The sequence below is a fragment of the Mya arenaria genome, chromosome 7 (assembly GCF_026914265.1).
Source record: "Mya arenaria isolate MELC-2E11 chromosome 7, ASM2691426v1".
NCBI lineage: Eukaryota > Metazoa > Mollusca > Bivalvia > Myida > Myidae > Mya > Mya arenaria.
Genome location: NC_069128.1, coordinates 26,566,975 through 26,593,784, shown reverse-complemented (window position 1 = coordinate 26,593,784; position 26,810 = coordinate 26,566,975). Strand labels below are relative to the sequence as shown.

Below are 26,810 nucleotides of genomic sequence, written 5' to 3'. Positions count from 1 at the left end.
ATGCATTTTGCGATATGCTAGATCCGTACCAGAATATAGTGCGAAATGTTTAAAAAAATATATTTGTTCTTGAATCGTTTTCAATAACAATCACCACGTGACTACGAATCGCAATATACAAGTAATTGGAGATACGCAGGTAATCTAGACTCATGACTTTTTCCTAAAGTATTGTTTTCGCTTTATTTGCATTAAGTCAATCATTCGGAACTCCTCGGCCATTTTATCGAAAACAACCTCGGATGTATTTGGATGGTTTACACACTCAAAAAGTGATACGTTTAAGTCCGCTGCAAGTAGATCGCGTAGTAATTTTATTTAGCAGTTAAACTTTGTGACTTAACTCTTGGGATTCTTCATTATGTTTGCTATAATACAATTCAATGACAATAAATTTAAACTTAGATCAATAAATACAACTCTAAAACACTACATTTAACTAATGATATAATTCAAAATTTTACGAACTACTTCAACAGATGTACTGGCATACATCCGAGGTTGTTTTCGATAAAATGGCCGAGGAGTTCCGAATGTAAGTCAATAACAATCCGCAAGTTCTTCAAGGCTACATGCAACTAATATTGACCGTAAAATAGGATTTTTGACGAAATGATGCACTGTAAAATACATTTACTTCCATCGGCGTAGCTCCAATAGGCCCCGTAGGCCCGGGCATACACTTCGTTTCCAAAAAAGAAAAATACAAAACGTCCAAATCTGCTATAAAAAGCTGAAAGGTAATGGGGTGACAGCTTATGCCTACTTTATATTCAAGTTAACACTCAAGGCTAACTAAGCTTATTTTTTCTTACAGTTTAGTGCCTTTTTTTAAGACAGTCAAACCGTTTAACAAATAGATTCGATAATATTTATACAGCAACCGGCAAGCGTATACTTTCAATGAGCGTCTGTTTAACTCGGCTTTACAATTATATGTTGCGAAGCGGGAGTATATTTTGAATGTCATTCAACATGTTTCCCCCCTTACCCCGACCCAGAGATTCCGATGGATCGTGGAATGATGACTTCAAACCCAGACTTTTATTACAGATGTGGGAGTTAGTCAGTGTTTTCAAATTTCCATCGAGGTACAGAAAGGAAAACAATCTGTTTGCGTTCGTTTTGTTTCAAAGGTAGAAGAGAAGCATGTCGTTCGTGAACAGTCTTTAGGGTTTGCCACTTGCAAGTCAATAAAGGGAGTATATTTTGCACAAGGCATACTCGAATATCTGCAAGGCACCGGCTTAGATATTTTGAAGATTCGGGGCCAGTGCGATGATGGTGTAGGAAACATGGCGGACAACTACTATGGTGTTCAGGCGCTCATCCGTGAAAGATTTCCACTCGCTTACTACACCCATTGTAAGTTGCATTGCCTAAACCTGTCATTTGTCCACAGCTCCAAACTTCCATGCATCAGGACCACGATGTCTACAGTGCAGGATATCGCATTTGCGTTTGACTACTCTGCAAAACGCCTCACAGCATTTGCAAATGAACTGGCAGAAGACGTTATAAAACAAGCGATGGAAAGCTGACAACAGTTTAAGGCCTTGTGCGAAACAAGTTTGATGAGCAGGGCAGATGCGCTTCGTACATTCAAGAATGCCTACCGCGTTGTCGACAATGCGCTCGAAGATCTTCAGGAAAATGATGACGTCAAAGCCAGCGATCACCTCAACGCTATACTGTAGTTCCAGTTTATTGTTACTCTTGTGACAACAGAGCACATTTTGAGCAATCTAGTAGGTTTTACAGCAGAACTTAGCGGTAATAGTTTGTGCTTATTACTACATGCGACTTCAGTAAATAATTGAAAAAAAATAATGGAAAAAGCACAGCAAAAACATAGATAATAACTTCATAAATTTGAAAATTATTCTCAGAACAAAACGTGTTGCATCTAGGGACTTATGTACGATATTTTATAATCAAAAGTAAATCATCATTTAAAAAGTATCTGTCTGCTTTCTTTTATTTTTCATACACGATGAAACAGTGAATTAATATATACATATCTCATATACTAGTACATCTAGGTGGATATGGATCTGTTTGAGGCAATCGAGCAAACGCACGTGGTCATGCAGATATATCGAACTGAGAGGGTTGACCCCCTTGTATGGGATGCCCTTTATCAGGAAGCTGTGACTTTAGCTGACGAGTTCCATGTACATGAGTAAACATATAACCTGTATTTGCAATCCGCCATCGGTAGAGCGTTGGACTGTGAATCGGACAACCCGGGTTAGATTCCCAGGCCGACCAGGTCACTTCTGTTGTGATTTGTTATGAAATCCTTTCTACGACCATTCGCACTGTACCACTGCCCCTGGCATGTACAGAAGTTGTCAGTTCCTTGTAAAGGTGAAGGCACCTAGTACAGGTTAACCGCCTGATAGTCTGCCCAGGATAGGTGTGCGTTGGTTGAACTGTCACTCTGGGACCCTTCAATGTGCTCACGCCGGGACCCGGTTTATAAACTACTAATACCACCACCTGTATTTGCATGTTGATTTCATGTGGTTGCCAATACTTACATGTATTGATCCACTGGTGCATATAGCAAAGCGTCTCAACGCAATAATTTACAATTTAACGGAACACAAATAAATGATAAAAAACGTTTTTGTAACAGTTCGAAATGCATCGAGATCCGTATTCATATATACGCGGTAAACTTCTATTAGGTATTTTTCATTCTTCTACCTAGAACAGTTTAATCGATTCGGCAATTAACGATATCGATTGAATGTTTTATTTTTGTTTTACCTAGATTGACCCAGCAGTGCCAAGACAAGCAGCCAGAGAGAGAAACAGGGTGAACTATGATGTACAGGACCGCGGTCGGTATTGGACGGTTTCCCTCTTCTACGTTTTTGTTGACCACCTGCTTCAAGAAACGGATACTTGTATCCTTAAGAATGAAGAGCGCTTCTAGGCTCAGTGGTTAATTCCGACCAAATTTGAAGGTCTCCAGTCGGCCAATGTGGACAGGATCTACGAGGCATATGAACCAGACATGCCCAAGACTCGGCAAGAGTTCAGCGAGGAAGTAAGAAGGTGGACTCTGCGATGGCAGCTGAAAGATTCAAAGCCTTCGACACTGCTGGCGACACTCAACCGAAGACATCGGAGGCAGCTTATCCCTGCATATACAGTATACTGCAGATACTGCTGACCATGCCTGCCACATCCGCCTCATGTGAGCGCTCCTTTAGTTCCATGAGGCGTATTAAGACATACCTTTGTTCTACATACGTAAGACAAAAATAAATTTTAGTCAGGTGCATTATGAAACTATTTTGAAGACTAAAAAGGCTCCAGATATACGCCAAATCGCACCATATCGGATCTATAGTTTAAAAAATCTAGGGGGAGGCCCCCCAACCCCCGTACCAAGTGGGCCTATACTCCTAAAAAGGCCCAGCTACGCCCCTGACTTCTGTTTTTGATAGAATCAAGTCTGGGCTTTAACTAGTGCTTACGTTTTATTTTCATTATGTCTGACATCGCCTGTCGTTGGGAAAACTATAAAGTATACCATTAAGCAAAGGTTAAAGATTTAAAACATATTTTCAAGGGGGAGTAATATAACTGCCGTGAGTTCATCCATATCGTTAAAACAAGATCGCCGAAAATGTTGTCTGCTACTAGACACTTCTCTATAAATAAATGATGCAGTCATTTCTACATTCGGAAATGAACAATTATCATTTATTTTCTTTCATTACAGTGTTCTTGTCGTGTTTCAAAATTGTCTTTATTAAACTTTAACACAAACGATTAATTAAACTGATTTTATACGAATTTTATAAGAAAACTCGTTCTCCCATGTCGAACCACTCTAAACGTCGACCTCTCCAATAAACAACCATCATCGATTCTAGTATTGTTTAACCCTTTTTTATGTAAAGTTACCCCCCTTGATAATTTTCCATTGACTAAGAAAATAAACACTTGTGTTGTCATCGCTTATTTTGGTGTAAACAGGAACAGTCTAGAATTTCGACCAAATGTGATTTATGGTTTAATATACTGGTACATTTAGGCTAGATTCCTCTTAAAAACTGGTCAATTACAGAAAAAAACTGGATTATTTACCTCGTTTACAGAAGTCAACAAAATTCAGGTTTGTCCTGGTGACACTGGTGTTTATCACTATCAGTACTGTACCACAGTAGAGATACATTGACGTTAATCCATATATTGTAACTGTACTGGTACATGGACGTATTATTTATATATGGCAAATCTTTCTTCTTTTAGGGATAAGAAGAATCTCGTTTTGAACGACTATTTCAATATACTACAATTTACATGAATATCAGAAGTCGTGTGAGTTTCGGTAGGCGTGAGTTTCAGTGTACTGTAGTGAATTTCAGTAGTCAGTGGTAACAGTTGTCATAAGTTTCAATAGATCCGGTTTCAGTAGTCGTGTGTTTCAGTTCATCTTAAGTACTTGTGAGTTTCAGTAGTCGTGTGTTTCAGTTCATCTTAAGTACTTCTGAGTTTCAGTAGTCGTGTGTTTCAGTTCATCTTAAGTACTTGTGAGTTTCAGTAGTCGTGTGTTTCAGTTCATTTTAAGTACTTGTGAGTTTCAGTAGTCATGTGTTTCAGTTCATCTTAAGTACTTCTGAGTTTCAGTAGTCGTGTGTTTCAGTTCATCTTAAGTACTTGTGAGTTTCAGTAGTCGTGTGTTTCAGTTCATCTTAAGTACTTGTGAGTTTCAGTAGTAGTGTTCATGAGTTGCATTAGTCATGTAATTCAGTATTCTTGGCCGGGGTTCAGTAGTCCATATAAACAGCCGCTTCAGAGTCTTTTTCCATTTTGTTTGGGTGATTCTATGTAAGGGGGACATACTGAATGTCCACGTGATAAAACAGCTCCCTAACGTACATTATTGTGGCTAGAGTTTCAATGGCCATGGGTTTCAGTATTGATTTGTTTTATAAGTCATGCGTATCATTTGAAGTGTTATTCCAGAAGTTATGAGTTTCACGGAAGAGTGAGTGTCAGTACGCATGAGTTTCACGGAAGAGTGAGTGTCAGTACGCATGAGTTTCACGGAAGAGTGAGTGTCAGTACGCATGAGTTTCAGAAGAGTGAGTGTCAGTACTCACGAGTTTCAGTAGAGTGAGTGTCAGTACTCACGAGTTTCAGAAGAGTGAGTGTCAGTACTCACGAGTTTCAGTAGAGTGAGTGTCAGTACTCACGAGTTTCAGAAGAGTGAGTGTCAGTACTCACGAGTTTCAGAAGAGTGAGTGTCAGTACTCACGAGTTTCAGAAGAGTGAGTGTCAGTACTCACGAGTTTCAGAAGAGTGAGTGTCAGTACTCACGAGTTTCAGTAGAGTGAGTGTCAGTACTCACGAGTTTCAGAAGAGTGAGTGTCAGTACTCACGAGTTTCAGTAGAGTGAGTGTCAGTACTCACGAGTTTCAGTAGAGTGAGTGTCAGTACTCACGAGTTTCAGAAGAGTGAGTGTCAGTACTCACGAGTTTCAGAAGAGTGAGTGTCAGTACTCACGAGTTTCAGTAGAGTGAGTGTCAGTACTCACGAGTTTCAGAAGAGTGAGTGTCAGTACTCACGAGTTTCAGTAGAGTGAGTGTCAGTACTCACGAGTTTCAGTAGAGTGAGTGTCAGTACTCACGAGTTTCAAAAGGGTGACAGTCAGTACTCACGAGTTTCAGAAGAGTGAGTGTCAGTACTCACGAGTTTCAGAAGAGTGACAGTCAGTACTCACGAGTTTCAGAAGGGTGACAGTCAGTACTCATGAGTTTCAGAAGGGTTACAGTCAGTACTCACGAGTTTCAGTAGAGTGAGTGTCAGTACTCACGAGTTTCAAAAGAGTGACAGTAATCATGAGCTTCAGTAGAGTGAGTGTCAGTACTCACGAGTTTCAGTAGAGTGAGTGTCAGTACTCACGATTTTCAGTAGAGTGAGTGTCAGTACTCACGAGTTTCAGAAGAGTGAGTGTCAGTACTCACGAGTTTCAGTAAAGTGAGTGTCAGTACTCACGAGTTTCAGTAGAGTGAGTGTCAGTACTCACGAGTTTCAGAAGGGTGACAGTCAGTACTCACGAGTTTCAGAAGAGTGAGTGTCAGTACTCACGAGTTTCAGAAGAGTGACAGTCAGTACTCACGAGTTTCAGAAGGGTGACAGTCAGTACTCATGAGTTTCAGAAGGGTGACTGTCAGTACTCACGAGTTTCAGTAGAGTGAGTGTCAGTACTCACGAGTTTCAAAAGAGTGACAGTAATCATGAGTTTCAGTAGAGTGAGTGTCAGTACTCACGAGTTTCAGAAGAGTGAGTGTCAGTACTCATGAGTTTCAGTAGAGTGACAGTCAGTACTCATGAGTTTCAGAAGAGTGACAGTCAGTACTCATGAGTTTCAGAAGAGTGACAGTCAGTACTCATGAGTTTCAGTAGAGTGACAGTCAGTACTCGTGAGTTTCAGTAGAGTGACAGTCAGTACTCGTGAGTTTCAAAAGAGTGAGTGTCAGTACTCACGAGTTTCAGAAGAGTGAGTGTCAGTACTCATGAGTTTAAGTAGAGTGACAGTCAGTACTCGTGAGTTTCAGAAGAGTGAGTGTCAGTACTCACGAGTTTCAGTAGAGTGAGTGTCAGTACTCACGAGTTTCAATAGAGTGTGTGTCAGTACTCACGAGTTTCAGAAGGGTGACAGTCAGTACTCATGAGTTTCAGAAGGGTGAGTGTCAGTACTCAAGAGTTTCAGAAGAGTGAGTGTCAGTACTCATGAGTTTCAGTAGAGTGAGTGTCAGTACTCAAGAGTTTCAGAAGAGTGAGTGTCAGTACTCAAGAGTTTCAGTAGAGTGAGTGTCAGTACTCAAGAGTTTCAGTAGAGTGAGTGTCAGTACTCAAGAGTTTCAGAAGAGTGAGTGTCAGTACTAACGAGTTTCAGTAGAGTGAGTGTCAGTACTCAAGAGTTTCAGAAGAGTGAGTGTCAGTACTCACGAGTTTCAGAAGAGTGAGTGTCAGTACTCACGAGTTTCAGAAGAGTGAGTGTCAGTACTCACGAGTTTCAGAAGAGTGAGTGTCAGTACTCACGAGTTTCAGAAGAGTGACAGTCAGTACTCACGAGTTTCAGAAGAGTGAGTGTCAGTACTCAAGAGTTTCAGAAGAGTGAGTGTCAGTACTCACGAGTTTCAGAAGAGTGAGTGTCAGTACTCAAGAGTTTCAGTAGAGTGAGTGTCAGTACTCAAGAGTTTCAGAAGAGTGAGTGTCAGTACTAACGAGTTTCAGTAGAGTGAGTGTCAGTACTCAAGAGTTTCAGAAGAGTGAGTGTCAGTACTCACGAGTTTCAGAAGAGTGAGTGTCAGTACTCACGAGTTTCAGAAGAGTGAGTGTCAGTACTCACGAGTTTCAGTAGAGTGAGTGTCAGTACTCACGAGTTTCAGAAGAGTGAGTGTCAGTACTCACGAGTTTCAGAAGAGTGACAGTCAGTACTCACGAGTTTCAGAAGAGTGAGTGTCAGTACTCAAGAGTTTCAGAAGAGTGAGTGTCAGTACTCACGAGTTTCAGTAGAGTGACAGTCAGTACTCGTGAGTTTCAGAAGAGTGAGTGTCAGTACTCATGAGTTTCAGTAGATAGAGTGTCAGTACTCACGAGTTTCAGAAGAGTGAGTGTCAGTACTCACGAGTTTCAGAAGAGTGAGTGTCAGTACTCACGAGTTTCAGAAGAGTGAGTGTCAGTACTCACGATTTTCAGAAGAGTGAGTGTCAGTACTCACGACATTCAATAGAGTGAGTGTCAGTACTCACGAGTTTCAGAAGAGTGAGTGTCAGTACTCACGAGTTTCAGAAGAGTGAGTGTCAGTACTCACGAGTTTCAGAAGAGTGAGTGTCAGTACTCACGAGTTTCAGAAGAGTGAGTGTCAGTACTCAAGAGTTTCAGAAGAGTGAGTGTCAGTACTCACGAGTTTCAGAAGAGTGAGTGTCAGTACTCACGAGTTTCAGAATAGTGAGTGTCAGTACTCACGAGTTTCAGTAGAGTGAGTGTCAAGTTTCAATAGAGTGAGTGTCAGTACTCATGAGTTTCAGAAGAGTGAGTGTCAGTACTCACGAGTTTCAGAAGAGTGAGTATCAGTACTCACGAGTTTCAGAAGAGTGAGTGTCAGTACTCAAGAGTTTCAGAAGAGTGAGTGTCAGTACTCAAGAGTTTCAGAAGAGTGAGTGTCAGTACTCACGAGTTTTTGTAGAGTGAGTGTCAGTACTCACGAGTTTCAGTAGAGTGAGTGTCAGCACTCACGAGTTTCAGAAGGGTGAGTGTCAGTACTCACGAGTTTCAGTAGAGTGAGTGTCAGTACTCACGAGTTTCAGAAGAGTGAGTGTCAGTACTCACGAGTTTCAGAAGAGTGAGTGTCAGTACTCACGAGTTTCAGAAGAGTGAGTGTCAGTACTCACGAGTTTCAGTAGAGTGAGTGTCAGTACTCATGAGTTTCAGAAGAGTGAGTGTCAGTACTCACGAGTTTCAGAAGAGTGAGTGTCAGTACTCACGAGTTTCAGTAGAGTGAGTGTCAGTACTCACGAGTTTCAGTAGAGTGAGTGTCAGTACTCACGAGTTTCAGAAGGGTGACAGTCAGTACTCACGAGTTTCAGAAGAGTGAGTGTCAGTACTCACGAGTTTCAGTAGAGTGAGTGTCAGTACTCATGAGTTTCAGAAGAGTGAGTGTCAGTACTCACGAGTTTCAGAAGAGTGAGTGTCAGTACTCACGAGTTTCAGTAGAGTGAGTGTCAGTACTCACGAGTTTCAGTAGAGTGAGTGTCAGTACTCACGAGTTTCAGAAGGGTGACAGTCAGTACTCACGAGTTTCAGAAGAGTGAGTGTCAGTACTCACGAGTTTCAGAAGAGTGACAGTCAGTACTCACGAGTTTCAGAAGGGTGACAGTCAGTACTCATGAGTTTCAGAAGGGTGACAGTCAGTACTCACGAGTTTCAGTAGAGTGAGTGTCAGTACTCACGAGTTTCAAAAGAGTGACAGTAATCATGAGTTTCAGTAGAGTGAGTGTCAGAACTCACGAGTTTCAGTAGAGTGAGTGTCAGTACTCACGAGTTTCAGTAGAGTGAGTGTCAGTACTCACGAGTTTCAGAAGAGTGAGTGTCAGTACTCACGAGTTTCAGTAGAGTGAGTGTCAGTACTCACGAGTTTCAGTAGAGTGAGTGTCAGTACTCACGAGTTTCAGAAGGGTGACAGTCAGTACTCACGAGTTTCAGAAGAGTGAGTGTCAGTACTCACGAGTTTCAGAAGAGTGACAGTCAGTACTCACGAGTTTCAGAAGGGTGACAGTCAGTACTCATGAGTTTCAGAAGGGTGACAGTCAGTACTCACGAGTTTCAGTAGAGTGAGTGTCAGTACTCACGAGTTTCAAAAGAGTGACAGTAATCATGAGTTTCAGTAGAGTGAGTGTCAGTACTCACGAGTTTCAGAAGAGTGAGTGTCAGTACTCACGAGTTTCAGAAGAGTGAGTGTCAGTACTCATGAGTTTCAGAAGTCCTGTGCTTCAGTAGTATTAAGTTTCGGTAGTAATTATTTCAGTAGTCTGAGTTTTAGTAGTCTGAGACTTCTTATGAAGTATAAAGAAGAATTATTGACGAAATTATGAAGAAATATTGACTCGCTAAATGTATACCAGGGTATGCACTTTTTACAAAAACAAATGGACGAAATTAAGTGTATCAAATCATCAGAGTGTTAAAACTAAGATACTGACAGCTGGAACCTTTAAACAAATGTTGATATATGCTCAAATATTGTCTTTGAAGTCCATGATTACCAAAACCGTTGTTAATGCAATTCAGCAAAAGGCTGTACATAGCGTGATTCGTTGATTGACGTTATGACGTGATGCTTTCAATGTATTTAATAAAGCAAAAAATATCCATCAAGTTATGAATGAGTCCCTGTTGCCGAGTGGTTAAGATATCGGGTTTCATTTTTCTTAACTACCAGCGTGAGTTCGCTCCCGATAAAAAACTAAAATTAATTATTATGCCCCCACAAAGTGGCGGCATATAGGGTTGCCCTTGTCCGTACGTACGTCCGTACGTACGTACGTCCCGAAGATTGTTTCCGATCTAATTCTTGAAAACCGTTTGTCCAATCCTCACCAAACTTTAAACACATGTTTGTGACCATAATATCTTGATCAAGTTCGATAGTCATGGAAATCGCTTTAGTCATTTAGGAGTTACGGCCCTTTTTTGCCAAAAATACTTCAAAAATATATGTTTCTAATCTAATTCTTGAAAAGTATGTGTCCAATCCTCACCAAACTTTACATACATGATTGTGACCATAATATCTTGATCAAGTTCGATAGCCATGGAAATCGCTTTTGTCATTTAGGAGTTACGGCCCTTTATTTGCAAAAAAAGACTTCAAAAATCATTATGGCTTATTTTCTGTGACAAAAAACCGAAGTGGGGGCATCCGTGTCTTATGGACACATTTCTAGTTTTTATACATAATTGAATGTTTATTTGCAGTTTCGGTATCAAAAAGTAAACTTATTATAATATGTGTTTAAATTTGGTGCCTTCGCATGAGCGAGTCCCTTTAACACCAGATGATACCCAGCTGACACTCGATGTCGGTACGTGGTCATGACGTGGCCAACCAAAATCGACCAAAACGCTGACGTCCGTGCGGCGTGGATTTACGACGTCAGCTTGACGGGGGATACTCATCGGGCACCTGTCTAAATGATTTTTCATCTGACATATATGGTGTCCATAAAATTGAATCACAATAAATACTTGTAATTTCTAACTTTCTAACTCATACATTTGGTATAGATAATCTGTTACAGTAGAAAACATTGTTAGTCTCGTGTAACTGGTATTTTATTTTAACGGATAGATCTATATCGTTTTCAACATCTAATATTTAAAAAATATATCGGTCCGATATTAGACCTCTATAAATTTTCTGATCGGTTTAATCATTCAGGATTGTCTTGTTAACCAAGTTCGAATATGCGTAAAAATAAAATAGCAGTTACACGAGACTAACAATGTTTTCTAGATATCCTGGCGGATGCTGAAAATCTTTCTTTTTGAACATATTTACTACCTCCGTTGATTTTAGTTAACTTTCATTACGTTCATTTGTTTGACACCTCCATTTTAACGATCTCGAATAAGATCAAATAAAGTTATTAGTGAAAACAAATACAAATATTAAAACTGTATATAAGTTGCTTTTATAAATACGTTCATGTAAATGTATTATTACTTAAGTTTCCTTATGCTTCAGACCGCATTTGTGCGTCTGGCACAGCGCGTCAAGTCCACTGTTGAAACACTGGAGAAATATATGTTTAAGTATTATACGTCGCTAAACTGAGAAATAGTAGATCTTAATAATTATAACATTTGTGGAAATGGTTCTTCGTCTAAAATGAGCGTAAATGCAACGTCGCCGCGACGTTGGAACCAAGAGGTCTCTTCACAAAGGGCTAGGGTATCGCTCCCGGATCTCTTGTATCTCACTTTGTTTCTTCAAGTCTTCCAATGTCTGGATTTGACTACGATTTGCTGTCACTTCTATCTCAAGTCACCTATGGCATTTAAACTCAATTTAAGTTGTGATGGCGTCACAGCGGAGTCAAGCCATAATGCAGGCACGGACAGGCCTTGAAAAACACACATAAAGAATAAATAAAACAAGAGGGCCATGATGGCCCTTAATCGCTCACCTGAGTAAAAGTGTTTAACCTTTGTAATCAATATAGCTTGATATTTGTTCCCAAAGCTGTACATATGATCCAAATTTCAGAACTGTAGCTTCAAAAATAAGAAAGTAGGTTAAAAGGTCACATGGCAATGCCAATAGTGATATATGTTTTCAAGCTGTACACATGCTTGAAATTTCATAACAGAGACTTCAAAAATAAGTAAGGTCTAAAAGGTACAATAAAGGTAATCCAAGCACAGCATTGATAATTGTTTTCAAAACTGTACACCACAATTAATACTATTGTTTTATTACTCCAAAAAGGATGAATAAATGTCGAAAAAATGGTTCTTATGAAGGATACCTATTTTAATTTGAAAGAAATGTGCATAAAACACAGTATTTCTACCTTTTGAGATTATAGTAGATCACATTAAATCTTTTAGCACTCACCAATCATTTAATATTTTTGCGTTTTCAGCTATTAAATACACGGTGACAATCTTGTTATCAGTTGTTAATATTTTCCATACATGCATTATTTAGTAAGTAGTGAAAGGTTTATCAGTCAAAATATATGTTTGTTATATGTGTGTATGCATTGATATTGAATAAGAGTGTCACTTTGAAAATATGTTTCCGTGCAGGGCGCCATGCTAGAGGGTGATGGGGACATTCAAGTGGACCGGGACACCACGCGGCCCACACGCGCCTGGGACCGCATCGCCGTCAAACAGACGGTCACTAAGGTATATACCATGGGTTTGACCAGCTCATCTGTTTTTCGAAGACATGATTATAGCTTGTTTCTTGAAAGAAAAATTTCCATTTTAGTCCCCTAAAGTAATATACTTAGGCATTCGCACGAATTCTGAGCCGTGAAATCCAGTCCGAAAATGCCTTTGCGAACTCTTCTTTTATTGTACTGATTATAAAGTGGTATTAGTCACCGCGCGCCTCAAAACGGTGTGTGGGAGGTCTGTGTTTTATGATAGACGTTGCAAAACTTAAAGAGTGTGCTGTTGCACACAAGTTCTATGTGAGGGTACATTATCGTGCAACAACAAGAAAGACCATTGATACAAAGCATCAAATGCCGCCATGAATTGGTTTGCAATGTTTACAACTTCCTGTGGAATTGAATGACTTACGTAATATAAATATAGTCGTTGTTTATTGATTGTTATTTTATCGGTTCAATTAAATACCACGTGACTGCTCTGTTCCAGTAACTGTGTACAATTATGGGTACATACCGGCACGCCAAAATACACTTGACGTGTATCGCGTTATATTGCGCGATACGCTAGACCCATATGGTGTCAGCTTTAATACCATTTTCCCACAAATTATGAACACTGTTGATTGAACACCAGAAAACCATTTCAAGATAGTTGTTTATGCTATCATCTATAACGTCCATGTGACATAGTCTTTGCCGCATCTCTGGGGCCATCTCTGAATCAATCCACCCAAGAGGTCCGGCAAAATATCATTTAAAACCACATTAATGCTATTGTGCTATTCTTTCATCTCGCAAATGTTTTGCTTGTATAATGTTAAGTCACATTTACGTTGCAATATTATGAACGTATTAGAATAAAGAGGTCTTTTTATTCGCTCTATTTCAAACCGCATTACACACCATTTTGTAACCCCGGCGGTTTTATTTTTTAACATGTCATGTCGAAAAGTAGATCTGACGATGCCTTATTTGGATTTGCGGTACTACAGTCTGTAGGTATGTGGCATACAGCCTGAAAATCGGACAAGATATTCCAGATGTTACCATTCACGTTCCGCGTTATATAGAATGTATGGCAATTAACAATATCATGGAAATCACACCGTGAAGTGATAGCGATAACATAACGTCGTGAAGCTAGTATTTGAGGTCAGACTTTTATGACAATGAGCAAATCAAAGTTTTCCGGGTAACCTTTAGGGCGACAGAAAAACGGACGAATGTTGACATTCCCCTCCGATTGCTATTTGGGCATTGAAAACATTCGTCTCTTTAGTCATTTGCCCCAAGACGTTTTTCCTTTTCCTGCCCCACCAGGTTACTCCACTAGACCCGGCCATGCCCCTTAGTGAGGGAAAGCTGAGGGTCGTGTGTATCTCGGACACCCACATGCGACTAGAGGCCCTGCCTCATCCCGTGCCGTCTGGGGACATTCTTCTGCATGCGGGAGACTTCACAAATACCGGACTTCCGACAGAGATCAAGGCGTTTGATGATTTCATGGGTGCGTATGTCTGCCTGATCTGGCCATCCGTATGTCTGTCCCATAGTGGTTGTCTATTTTTGATGTTATGCTGGCCATCCGTATGTCTGTCGCATAGGGGTAGGATACAATTTGATGTATGTCTGTCCCATAGTGGTAGGCTACATTTTGATGTTATGCTGGCCATCGGTATGTCTGTCCCATAGTGGTAGGCTACATTTTGATGTTATGCTGACCATCCGTATGTCTGTATCATATTGGTAGGCTACATTTTGATGTTATGCTGGCCATTCGTATGTCTGTATCATAGTGGTAGGCTACATTTTGATGTTATGCTGGCCATCGGTATGTCTGTATCATAGTGGTAGGCTGGCCATCCGTATGTCTGTCCCATAGTGGTAGGCTACATTTTGATGTCATGCTGGCCATCCGTATGTCTGTCCCATAGTGGTAGGCTACATTTTGATGTTATGCTCGCCATCCGTATGTCTGTCCCATAGTGGTAGGCTACATTTTGATGTTATGCTCGCCATCCGTATGTCTGTCCCATAGTGGTAGGCTACATTTTGATGTTATGCTGGCCATCCGTATGTCTGTCCCATAGTGGTAGGCTACATTTTGATGTTATGCTGGCCATCCGTATGTCTGTATCATAGTGGTAGGCTACATTTTGATGTTATGCTGGCCATCCGTATGTCTGTATCATAGTGGTAGGCTACATTTTGATGTTATGCTGGCCATCCGTATGTCTGTCCCATAGTGGTAGGCTACATTTTGATGTTATGCTGACCATCCGTATGTCTGTCCCATAGTGGTAGGCTACATTTTGATGTTATGCTGACCATCCGTATGTCTGTCCCATAGTGGTAGGCTACATTTTGATGTTATGCTGGCCATCCGTATGTCTGTCCCATAGTGGTAGGCTACATTTTGATGTTATGCTGGCCATCCGTATGTCTGTCCCATAGTGGTAGGCTACATTTTGATGTTATGCTGACCATCCGTATGTCTGTCCCATAGTGGTAGGCTACATTTTGATGTTATGCTGACCATCCGTATGTCTGTATCATAGTGGTAGGCTACATTTTGATGTTATGCTGACCATCCGTATGTCTGTATCATAGTGGTAGGCTACATTTTGATGTTATGCTGACCATCCGTATGTCTGTATCATATTGGTAGGCTACATTTTGATGTTATGCTGACCATCCGTATGTCTGTCTCATATTGGTAGGCTACATTTTGATGTTATGCTGACCATCCGTATGTCTGTCTCATATTGGTAGGCTACATTTTGATGTTATGCTGACCATCCGTATGTCTGTCCCATAGTGGTAGGCTACATTTTGATGTTATGCTGGCCATCCGTATGTCTGTCCCATAGTGGTAGGCTACATTTTGATGTTATGCTGACCATCCGTATGTCTGTATCATAGTGGTAGGCTACATTTTGATGTTATGCTGGCCATCCGTATGTCTGTATCATATTGGTAGACTACATTTTGATGTTATGCTGACCATCCGTATGTCTGTCCCATAGTGGTAGGCTACATTTTGATGTTATGCTGACCATCCGTATGTCTGTCCCATAGTGGTAGGCTACATTTTGATGTTATGCTGGCCATCGGTATGTCTTTATCATAGTGGTAGGCTACATTTTGATGTTATGCTGACCATCGGTATGTCTGTATCATAGTGGTAGGCTACATTTTGATGTTATGCTGGCCATCGGTATGTCTGTATCATAGTGGTAGGCTACATTTTGATGTTATGCTGGCCATCCGTATGTCTGTATCATAGTGGTAGGCTACATTTTAATGTTATGCTGGCCATCCGTATGTCTGTATCATAGTGGTAGGCTACATTTTGATGTTATGCTGGCCATCCGTATGTCTGTATCATATTGGTAGGCTACATTTTGATGTTATGCTGGCCATCCGTATGTCTGTATCATATTGGTAGGCTACATTTTGATGTTATGCTGGCCATCCGTATGTCTGTATCATATTGGTAGGCTACATTTTGATGTAATGCTGACCATCGGTATGTCTGTCTCATAGTGGTAGGCTACATTTTGATGTAATGCTGACCATCCGTATGTCTGTCCCATAGTGGTAGGCTACATTTTGATGTTATGCTGGCCATCCGTATGTCTGTCTCATATTGGTAGGCTACATTTTGATGTTATGCTGACCATCTGTATGTCTTTCTGAATGGATGAATGGACGTCACAAAGTTTGCCCGCGCGAACTCTCCAAGCTATCGGTGGGATGGTGATATCACAGGAAAAATAAGTATCAAGCCTAGTTGTACATACAGATTGGTATTCCCCGCTTGGTTTATATTTCACAGAGTTATGACCCTTTGATATGTTACACAAAATACAGATATTTTTGTCTGCAGCTCATGTTATGTCCAGAACATGATCGCATGGATTCCGTTCTTCTGTATGACGCAATATTATAGCTGTGATGTACGTTCCCTAGAAAACAATCTCTTGTTGCAGTTTGTGGGTCCTTTCGAAAGTCCTACAGTAATCACTTCTATAACATGCATTTAGATTATACCCAGCAGTCCCCTTCTTTGCAGTGTTAAAAAAATTCTAGAATGTGTCCTTGTTTTAATAAATAATTGTAAACATCGTAATTAAACTATAATTGCCCTGTTTATTTAGAAGAACATTTAAACTCTTTTATATTCGTGAAATTTCATTTTTTTGTATAAAAACAAATAAGTTATATTATTGGTATATATTAAACTGCATGTCACTGGTTCCTGCAGGTACATTGGATCACCCTGTGAAGATTGTGATTGCCGGAAACCATGACCTAACCCTGGATAAAGACATGGTGAAAAACAGGCGGGAATACCTTAAAACAAATTTTCGAATAACAGAGAAAGGTGCGTGGCATATAACATATTACTCATAAGTAGCTTACTATTTTTTTAAACTTCGTTGTAAACTCGGTGTGCTCATCGTTAGATAAAATTCTTAATATTACGTCATATAGGCTACGTCGAGGCTCCGTAAGCGGCGTAGACTGCGTTATGTTTCATTTAAAATGGTAAAGAAAAGATTATCTTTGTTTAAAGTATTCATTCCAAGCAAAATATTGCCTTCCGACGTAGCATTTATGACGCAATTTATCACGTGGTATACACACACTGAGTATGTTGGCAATAGTGTTTTCAAAGCTTGTTCAAGTAATTTTACTTATTTTTATGAACAGTGTTAAACCAAGCCTAAGCTAGGTCATTCCATTTTCAATAGCATTTACTAACGCTTTGCATGGTAAAAAATGTCGTGTTAAAACTATTGCTCTTTATAGCTCTTATTTAAAGATGCACTCTTACTCCCAAATAAGATTTACCACAATAAATACAATACTTATACCGAAAAGGATGAATAAATATTTAAAAAAAATGGTTCTTATGAAGTATTACGAGTTTAATTTAAAAGAAACGTGCATAAAACACAGTATTTCTACCTTATAAGACGATAGTAGATCACAATAAATATTTTAGCACTCACCAATCATTTAATATTTTTGCGTTTTCAGCTATTAAATACACGGTGACAATCTTGTTATCAGTTGTTAATATTTTCCATAAATGCATTATTTAGCTAGTGGTTAAAGGCTCATCACTCAACATGTATGTTTGTTATACATGTGTATGTATTCATTTTGAATAAGAGTTTCACTTGAAGCTTTCGATGATGAATTATGATTGTTGAAAGTATAGTGTTTACCTTTAGATTGGAACTATTTTGTATGTTTCTGAACTATAGAGCTTGAACATGTCCTTTTGATAATAAAACTGAACTCAACCTCCTTCTGTCTGTTCGTGCCCAGTGTATGAGGAGGTTTTGGAGAGGCTTGGTGTGACCGGAAGTCATGAGCTGCTCACGAATTGCGTGTATCTGGAGGATGCCGGGATAGACGTATGTGGTCTACATGTGTACGGCTCGCCATGGTAGGCTACATCCAGTTTATATAAATAGAAACCTATGTCTGTATGTGTACTGTACAGCGTATCATCAGAACGTATTTTACCGCTATGTAACCTAGATAACGCGGAAGTAGACGTGTATGGTTTACTCGTTTATGGTTCGCAATGGTCAGTGTTTTAGCTCGGCTGGTTTTTGAAGAAAACTAGAATGTTTTTTTGCAGTGTTGGTGTCAGCGGTGTCTTTCTATGTTTGCTTTTTTAACTTTGTCATAAAACAAAAACCGATCAAGATATTCAGACTAACACATGTTTAAAGATATTCGTAGCGATGCCACCAACTCTAGCTTAATTATGCCCTGCTTCGAAGATGCAAGGGTATATTGCTTTGTACATGTCCGTCGGGCGGTCGGTAAATCAAACCTTGTCCGATTGATAACTGAAGAACGCTTTGATCAGAGGTCCTTAAACGTGGTAAGAATGGTGCTCATGATCAGTAGATGAACCTTTGAATTTGGAGGTCAGTAGATCAAAGGTCACGATCGCGTCAATCTCATTAAAATCATATCGTGACGTTCACTTCATTTCATTACGTTATGTACATAGCGTAACGTCGTGAAGCGTGTATTGGGGATCTGATTTTTATGAGATTGCGATCGCGTTGACCTTGACACAAAAAAACTTGTCCGATTTGTGACTAGAGTATGCTTGGGCGTTATGACCTAAAAGTTTATAGTAAGGCTGGTTATGACCTGCTGATGACCACTATTGATCTTGAGGTCAGAATCCTACAGTGGCGGTGACATTGAACATAAAGATTTTTCCAATCAATATAAAGAGTCCGTTTGAACCAACGGTCCTCAAACTTGATGGGGAGGTTGATCAAGACCAGACAGTAGATCCCTAGTGTTGATCCTTTTTATTTTTAGATCAACAAAATAAAGATCAAGATAACCGGATTGGTCACAATGTGTATTTTTTTAAAACATATATTTTCATAAGAAAAAAAACAAAAACATGATTGTTAAACAAAATGTTTTTGCTTATTAATACATATTGGTTACAACTTCAATTGACCTTAAAGCAGTAATGTATATATCTGTATAACTAGCATTGCCCATAGTTAATATATTCTTTATAACTTATTCACCTTGCTCAGCCTCAGGGGGAGCATATTTGTTGACCGGACTCTTGAACAAACACGTATCCGCCCGTACACAGTGTGGCCTCTACGAGAATGGCTCGCCCTGGTTAGGGACAGGTTTTACTAGGTCATTATTTTGTTTTTACGCAAAAATAAAATTTGCTTGACAGTTTCGACAAGTTAAAACCACATTTTCCACTAAATTTATGAAAGTAAGACGATGTATTTCAGAGAACTCGTGCCTATGAAAGTGATGTTAAAATATACTTCGTAATTCCCTTGCCGACGATCTTTTCTTGTAGGCAGACTGAATCACGGAACAGGACTATACTATCTTGTCTAATCTTACAGGCAGTTTTGTGACTAGCGGGTGAATTTGCCTAAGGGTCAGCTATTTCTTATGTAATCTTATCTATTTATTATACCCCCGACACACGAAGTTTGAAGTGGGTATATTGGAGTCACCCTGTGGTCGGTCGGTCGGTCCGTTGCAATTTACCTTGTCCGGAGCATAACTTAAAAACTACCGGATGGAATTGGATTAAACTCCATACAATGATAGAGCATAATGATAGGAAGTGCAGTGTACAATAACCATAACTCTATTCTTGCTTATTACTGAGTCATTGCCCTTTGTTACTTTTTTTCCGGAGTATAACTTGAAAAGCACTGGATGGAATTCATTGAAACTTCATACAATAGTAAATCACAATGAGAGGAAGTGCAGTGTTCAAGAACCATAACTCTACTTTAGCTTATTACTGATTTATTGCCCTTTATTTGTTGATTTTTGCTGTCATTTTTTTTCCAGACATTAACTTGCAAACTACTATATTATGGAATTTATTCAAACTTCATACAATGGTAAAGCACAATGAGAGGAAGTGCAGTGCACAAGACCCATAACTCTATTTCAGCTTATTACACAGTTACTTCCCTTTGTTATTTTTTTCTTGTCCGGAGCATAACTTGAAAACTATTGGATGGAATTTAATAAAACTTCATACATTGATAGATCATAATGAGAGGGAGTGCAGTGTACAGGAACCGCAATTCTATTTCAGCCGATTACAGAGTTAGTGCCCTTTGTTACTTTTTCTTGTCCGGAGCATAACTGGAAAACTATTGGATGGAATTTAATAAAACTTCATACAGTGCTAGATCATACTGAGAGGGAGTGCAGTGTACAGGAACTGCAATTCTATTTCAGCTAATGACAGAGTTACTGCCCTTTGTTACTTTTTCTTGTCCGGAGCATAACTTGAAAACTATTGGATGTAATTTAATAAAACTTCATACAGTGATAGATCATAATGAGAGGGAGTGCAGTGTACAGGAACCGCAATTCTATTTAAGCTAATTGCAGAGTTATTGCCCTTTGTTACTTTTTTTCTTGTCCGGAGCATAACTTGAAAACTATTGGATGGAATGTAATAAAACTTCATACAGTGATAGATCATAATGAGAGGGAGTGCAGTGTACAGGAACCGCAATTCTATTTCAGCTAATTATAGAGTTACTGCCCTTTGTTACTTTTTCTTGTCCGGAGCATAGCTTGAAAACTATTGGATGGAATGTATTACAACTTTATACAATGGTACAGCACAATGAGAAGGAGTTCAGTGTACATGAATCACTACACTATTTTAGCAACTTACAGAGTTATTGCCTTTTTCTGTGTGGTTTTTTTTTGTCAAACTTTTGTCCGGACAGTAACTTGAAAACTATTGGATGTAATAGCATAAAACTTCATACAATGATAAATCATAATGAGAGGCGGCGTTCGGGGGTATTAATCACCTTCAGTGATAGCTCTAGTTATGTAAGCCTTATCTTTCAGGCAGCAGGAGTTTAGCGTTTTGTTTCAAAGTGTCCCGATGCCATCCCGCTCTTACCTTAGTATTTACCTTTCTTGAGTTTTTTTATCCGCAGCCGGAGTTACCTTACGTCATGGCTCGATAGGCCACGCCCCCGATAATCAGGGGAAGGTTCTTTGACCAAAGATGGCGGGTAAACAAAGGCGTTTCGGTCTCCGGGATATTCCTGACATTATCAGCTTAGAATACGTTAAAGAACAAATATCGCTGAAGAAAAAAACAGAAAGCTTCTGGGGTTTTTTATCCGGCAGTTACATTAAAGAAATACAAGTAATTACGGGGATTGAGAAATCTGTCCTGATTCGAGGTGTATTACACCCAAGTCAACGGAAAACAGGCAGCCGGTGTTTTGTTTCTTGTGTTTTACCTAACTCAACACCACACCGGCCATATCTTAATGTTTACCTTTCTTATATTGTCTAATCTTACAGGCAGCCGGAGTTCTGTGACTGGGGTTTCAATCTCCCCCGGGGCCAGGCGTGCCTAGAGAAGTGGAATCTCATACCCGATAAAACAGATATCCTTATTACTCACGGACCGCCCATTGGTGAGCTGTTTTCCGTATATATCCTTATTACTCACGGACCGCCCGTTGCCCGTTGGTGAGCTGTTTTCCGTATATATCCTTATTACTCACGGACCGCCCATTGGTGAGCTGTTTTCCGTATATATCCTTATTACTCACGGACCGCCCATTGGTGAGCTGTTTTCCGTATATATCCTTATTACTCACGGACCGCCCGTTGGTGAGCTATTTTCCGTATTTGATTGGTAAAATATACATACCTGAAAGAACACTTCTGTATTTGGCATTTGCACAAGTTAGCTTATACATGTGTACAGAGATCGATCTCACAATATTTAAATGCGTACTTATTCGTGAGTATTTGCAATCTTGTACATGCTTTACCCCAGGGACGGTATGAGTAACGTATTTTGTTCAAGAAATGGATCAGTAAAATACAGAGAAGGCATGCACATAAAAGAATATATGCAAACACGTTTAAACAAAATTGTTTGGATACATATTTCCGTCAAAATAAACAAATAATACAAAACCCAACAACATATGATATAGATGAGACATCTATAAACCTGAAAGTTTTAGCTATGTTAAAATAAGTTTCAGATATTGGCATGGAAGGTGGAATTAATTTACTACTTGCATCATATTTCTGAAAACTGAAGACGATTTCAAAAGGATATCAAGGATATTGTTTGAAATAATTGTAAGATTCATGTCAGTAAACGTCTTTTATGCATACCATATTCGATGTGATGCCAACAACTAATCAATTAGCAATTAATAATATCACCCATTTCTCTTAGTTGTGGTTCAATAAAACCCATGTCTAATGGTTGTGGTTCAATAAAACCAATGTCTAATGGTTGTGTTTCAATAAGACTCTTGTCTGCTGGCTGTGGTTCAAAAAGACCCATGTTTGCTAGTTGCGGTTCAATAAGACCCATTTCTGCTGTTTGTGGTTCAATAAGACCCTTGTCTGCTGGTTGTGGTTCAATAAGACCCTTGTCGCTGGTTGTGGTTCAATAAGACCTGTGCTTGCTGGTTGTGGTTCAATAAGACCCTTACCTGCTGGTTGTGGTTCAATAAGACCCTTGTCTGCTGGTTGTGGTCCAATAAGACATGTGCTTGCTGGTTGTGGTTCAATAAGACCCATGTCTGCTGGTTGTGGTTCAATAAGACCCTTGTCTGCTGGTTGTGGTCCAATAAGACCCATGTCTGCTGGTTGTGGTCTGCTGGTTGTGGTTCAATAAGACCCATGTCTGCTGGTTGTGGTTCAATAAAGCCACTGTCTGCTGGTTTGTGGTCCAGTAAAACCCATGTCTGCTGGTTGTGGTCCAATAAGACCTGTGCTTGCTGGTTGTGGTTCAATAAGACCCTTGTCTGCTGGCTTTGGTCCAATAAGACCCTTGTCTGCTGATTGTGGTTCAATAAGACCCTTGTCTGCTGGTTGTGGTCCAATAAGACCCATGTCTGCTGGTTGTGGTTTCAATAAGATCTGTGTCTGCTGGTTGTGGTTCAATAAGACCCATGTCTGCTGGTTGTGGTTCAATAAAGCCACTGTCTGCTGGTTTGTGGTCCAATAAAACCCATGTCTGCTGGTTTGTGGTTCAATGAGACCTGTGTCTGCTGGTTTGTGGTCGAGTAAGACCCATGTCTGCTGGTTGTGGTTCAATAAGACCTGTGTCTGCTGGTTGTGGTTCAATAAGACCCATGTCTGCTGGTTGTGGTTCAATAAGACCCATGTCTGCTGGATGTGGTTTAATAAGACCCTTGTCTGCTGGTTTGTGGTCCAATAAGACCCATGTCTGCTGGTTGTGGTTTAATAAGGCTCTTTACTGGTTGTATATAATATAGATAAATCTTGATTATATGGTCGTGTGTAATTGGCAGCGGGCTGGATGCATGGAACTATTGGTTAACATTTTGGGTCGTACTGTCTATGATATGCATGTATGTGAAGGTTGGTATGGTTTATTGTATGATTATCTAGGCCATGGTGATGCGTGTTTCGACAAACAACGGGCGGGATGCGTGGAGCTTCTGGCGACAGTCCAACGCAGGGTACGGCCCAGGCTCCACTTGTTTGGCCATATACACGAAGGTACTCTCTTAGTTATTTTAATTTTCGCGGAGACCTCTGCTCATCTTAGGGAAACTAACGAATAACTGTTACAGTGCTTTTTATTCACATGAGCGCACTTGCATGGTGCTTTATAAGTATATAGACACTTGGCTAGATGGATTTGATTTAAATGGTTCAACTGGTATAGCAATTTATTGAAATGTTATTTAAATGACATCAACATTTTCCCCATCAGGTTACGGCGTGACGTCAGACGGCACGACGACGTTCGTGAACGCATCCACGTGTACACTGCGTTACAAACCGGACCACGCGCCTCTCGTGTTCGACGTTTCCATACCCCCGGGCCACACAAAAGCGGAACTCGCCCAGATAAAACCGCATCGCCTTGTCCGCTAGCAACCTATGGCCACACATGAGAAAAAGGCTTCGTGACGCATGTGTTTCATGGCAATGAGGCTAATTGTGATAAATGAATACTGAATGTTCAGTCAATATGATATGGTATGACTTCTCAAATACTTTACTATAATTGATTGAATATATGTGCACTGTCGGACCGTATTTGGTACAAAAACGAATATGGTACAAATTTGTACCATATTCGGCCGAATATGGTACAACTGTCTAATTGTACCATATACGTATCTGCAGTTTTGGGGTAAAATGCCTGACCAAATATGGTACAAACTTGTACCATATTCGGATGAAAAATGTACCACATTCGTTCCGAATATGGTACACACTCATCATCGTCATCGTCATCATCATCATCGTCATCATCATCATCATCATCATCATCATAACTACAATTTGCATCAACGTCATCAATACCATCATGAAAATAATCATCATCGTCATCATCATCATCATCATCATCATCATCATCATCATCATCATCATCATCAGCATCATCATCATCATCATAATCATCATCATCGGCGGCCGGTAATCATTGGCGTCAACATAATAAAAAACTTTTTTCATCATCATCATTATAATCATTATCATCGGCCGATAAACATCGCAGTTATCATCATCACAATCATCAAACCCCAATCATCATCACCATTGTCATCATCATCAATTACATCATCATCGTCACCATTAACGCCATTATCATCATCATCGTCATGATGATGACAAAAGTTTTGATGATGATGACGACGATCAAAATTACCGTCATCATCATCATCACAAACTTTTATCATCATTGTCATCATCATCACCATCATTATCACCACAATCATCAAGGTCATCATCATCATCATCAACACCATCATCATCATCACCATTATCATCATCGTAATGAAGATCACAAAAATGTGATGATGATAACTGCGATGTTTTTCGGTCGATGGTGATGATGATGACAAAAGTTTTGTAATGATGATAACGACGGTCAGCACATCATCATCATCATAATCTACCGATAAAAATCGCCGTCAGCATCATCAAAACACATTTGTCATCATAATCATCATCATTATAATAATCATCATCGACCGATAAACATCGCTGTCATAATCATCAAAATACGTTTGTTATCATCATCATCATCATCATCATCATCATCATCACATCAATTATCAACACCCCAATGATCATCATCGTTGTTATCTTCACCAACACCACCATCATCATCACCATCAAAACCAACATCATCATATCCATTATCATGATCGTAATGGTGATCACAAAAGTTTTTTTTGTGATGATAATGACAGCGATGTTTTCGGTCGATAATGAGGATGTTGTGATGATGATGACGACGATGAGAATATCATCATCATCATCGGCCAATAAACATCGCCATCATCATCATCACAAATATTTTGTTATCATCATCATCATTATCATCATCGTCGGCCGATAAACATCGCCGTCATCATCATCTAAAATCTTATCATCATCATTATAACCATCATCATCGTCCGATAAACATCGCTGTCATCATCATCCCAAAACGTTTGTTATCATCATCATCATCATCATTATCATCATCATCATCACCACAATCATCAAACCCCAATCATCATAACCACTGTCATCATCACCACCACCACCATCATCATCACAATTTTTTTACCATCATCATCATCACAAATGTTTTGTCATCATCATCATCACATATTCATTTTACATTTTGTATTTTATAATTTGTTTCATTCAAGAGATTCAACAAACTTGTACTTTTTTCATTTATTGGTATACTGACAGGATTTTTCAAAGTAATATTGAAGAACATAGAACAGCATTTAAATTTTAATCCAACTGTAGCATTTTGACCAGACATAATATACATATATACATTCATTTTAGTAGCAGCCAAAATATCCCAAATGTGCTTCGTAAAAAGTTACCATTAAATGAGCAAATGACAACAAATTTCCGGTAGAAGAACATAATCATCAATCACAAAAATAACATAACAGGTTTCCAAACACCGATATACATGTATATTTCACCTGTAATGTCTGTACATGACATCTATGATATCATACCAACCGATTCCACTAACACGCAAACGCAGCCATGCGTTTGCCCATTTTGGCCCCTTGATGATTTCTTTTATTGCCGAAATAAGACCGCTGTTTCTGCCCGCTCTTGTTAATAGGAAACGAACGCTAACAGGATTTCTGTTACTAGTATCTAGTCCAATATCCGGCCGAATGTAAATTCTAGGTGTTTGCAAACTCATTGACCTTATTAAATCTCTAAAGGGTTTGCCGACCTTCGCCAACACAAACTGGATTGACGGGTTTGATTGTATGCAGAACTTAAAAATTTCAACTTGAATGTGAAGTGGTAACATCAGAAATGGAAAAGTCGTTCGCCTCTGTGCCCTCCTATTGTTTATCATATCTTGAAGCTCTTTCAGGGCTGAACACACAGAGACGTCACCGTTGTCGCCAGAGTCACCGTTGTCGCCGGAGTCACCGTTGTCGCCGGAGTCACCGTTGTCGCCGGAGTCACCGTTGTCGCCGGAGTCACCGTTGTCGCCGGAGTCACCGTTGTCGCCGGAGTCACCGTTGTCGCCGGAGTCGCCGTTGTCGCCGGAGTCACCGTTGTCGCAAGAGTCACCGTTGTCGCCAGACGCAGCGTTGGCGCCAGAGTCATCGTTGTCGCCAGAGTCATCGTTGTCGCCAGATGCAGTGTTGTCGCCAGACGCAGCGGTGTCGCCGGAGTCACCGTTGTCGCCAGAGTCACCGTTGTCGCCAGACGCAGCGTTGTCGCCAGACGCAGCGTTGTCGCCAGGTCGCCAGAGTCACCGTTGTCATACGACTGTTCTAAGCGTGATATTAT

The 26,810-nt window shown here is 39.9% G+C and overlaps 1 protein-coding gene across 1 annotated transcript; it reads left to right on the top strand.

Annotated features, from left to right (window-relative positions):
• Window positions 1-3,944: 3,944 nt before the first annotated feature.
• Window positions 3,945-26,431, top strand: LOC128240099 (metallophosphoesterase domain-containing protein 1-like). The gene is made up of 8 exons (XM_052956594.1): window positions 3,945-4,135; window positions 12,346-12,447; window positions 13,761-13,947; window positions 16,708-16,827; window positions 17,781-17,901; window positions 21,327-21,442; window positions 23,412-23,522; window positions 23,740-26,431. Exons 2-8 carry the CDS (start codon window positions 12,352-12,354, stop codon window positions 23,901-23,903), a joined length of 915 nt encoding a protein of 304 aa, XP_052812554.1. The 5' UTR covers window positions 3,945-4,135; window positions 12,346-12,351; the 3' UTR covers window positions 23,904-26,431.
• The last annotated feature ends 379 nt before the right edge of the window (window positions 26,432-26,810 follow it).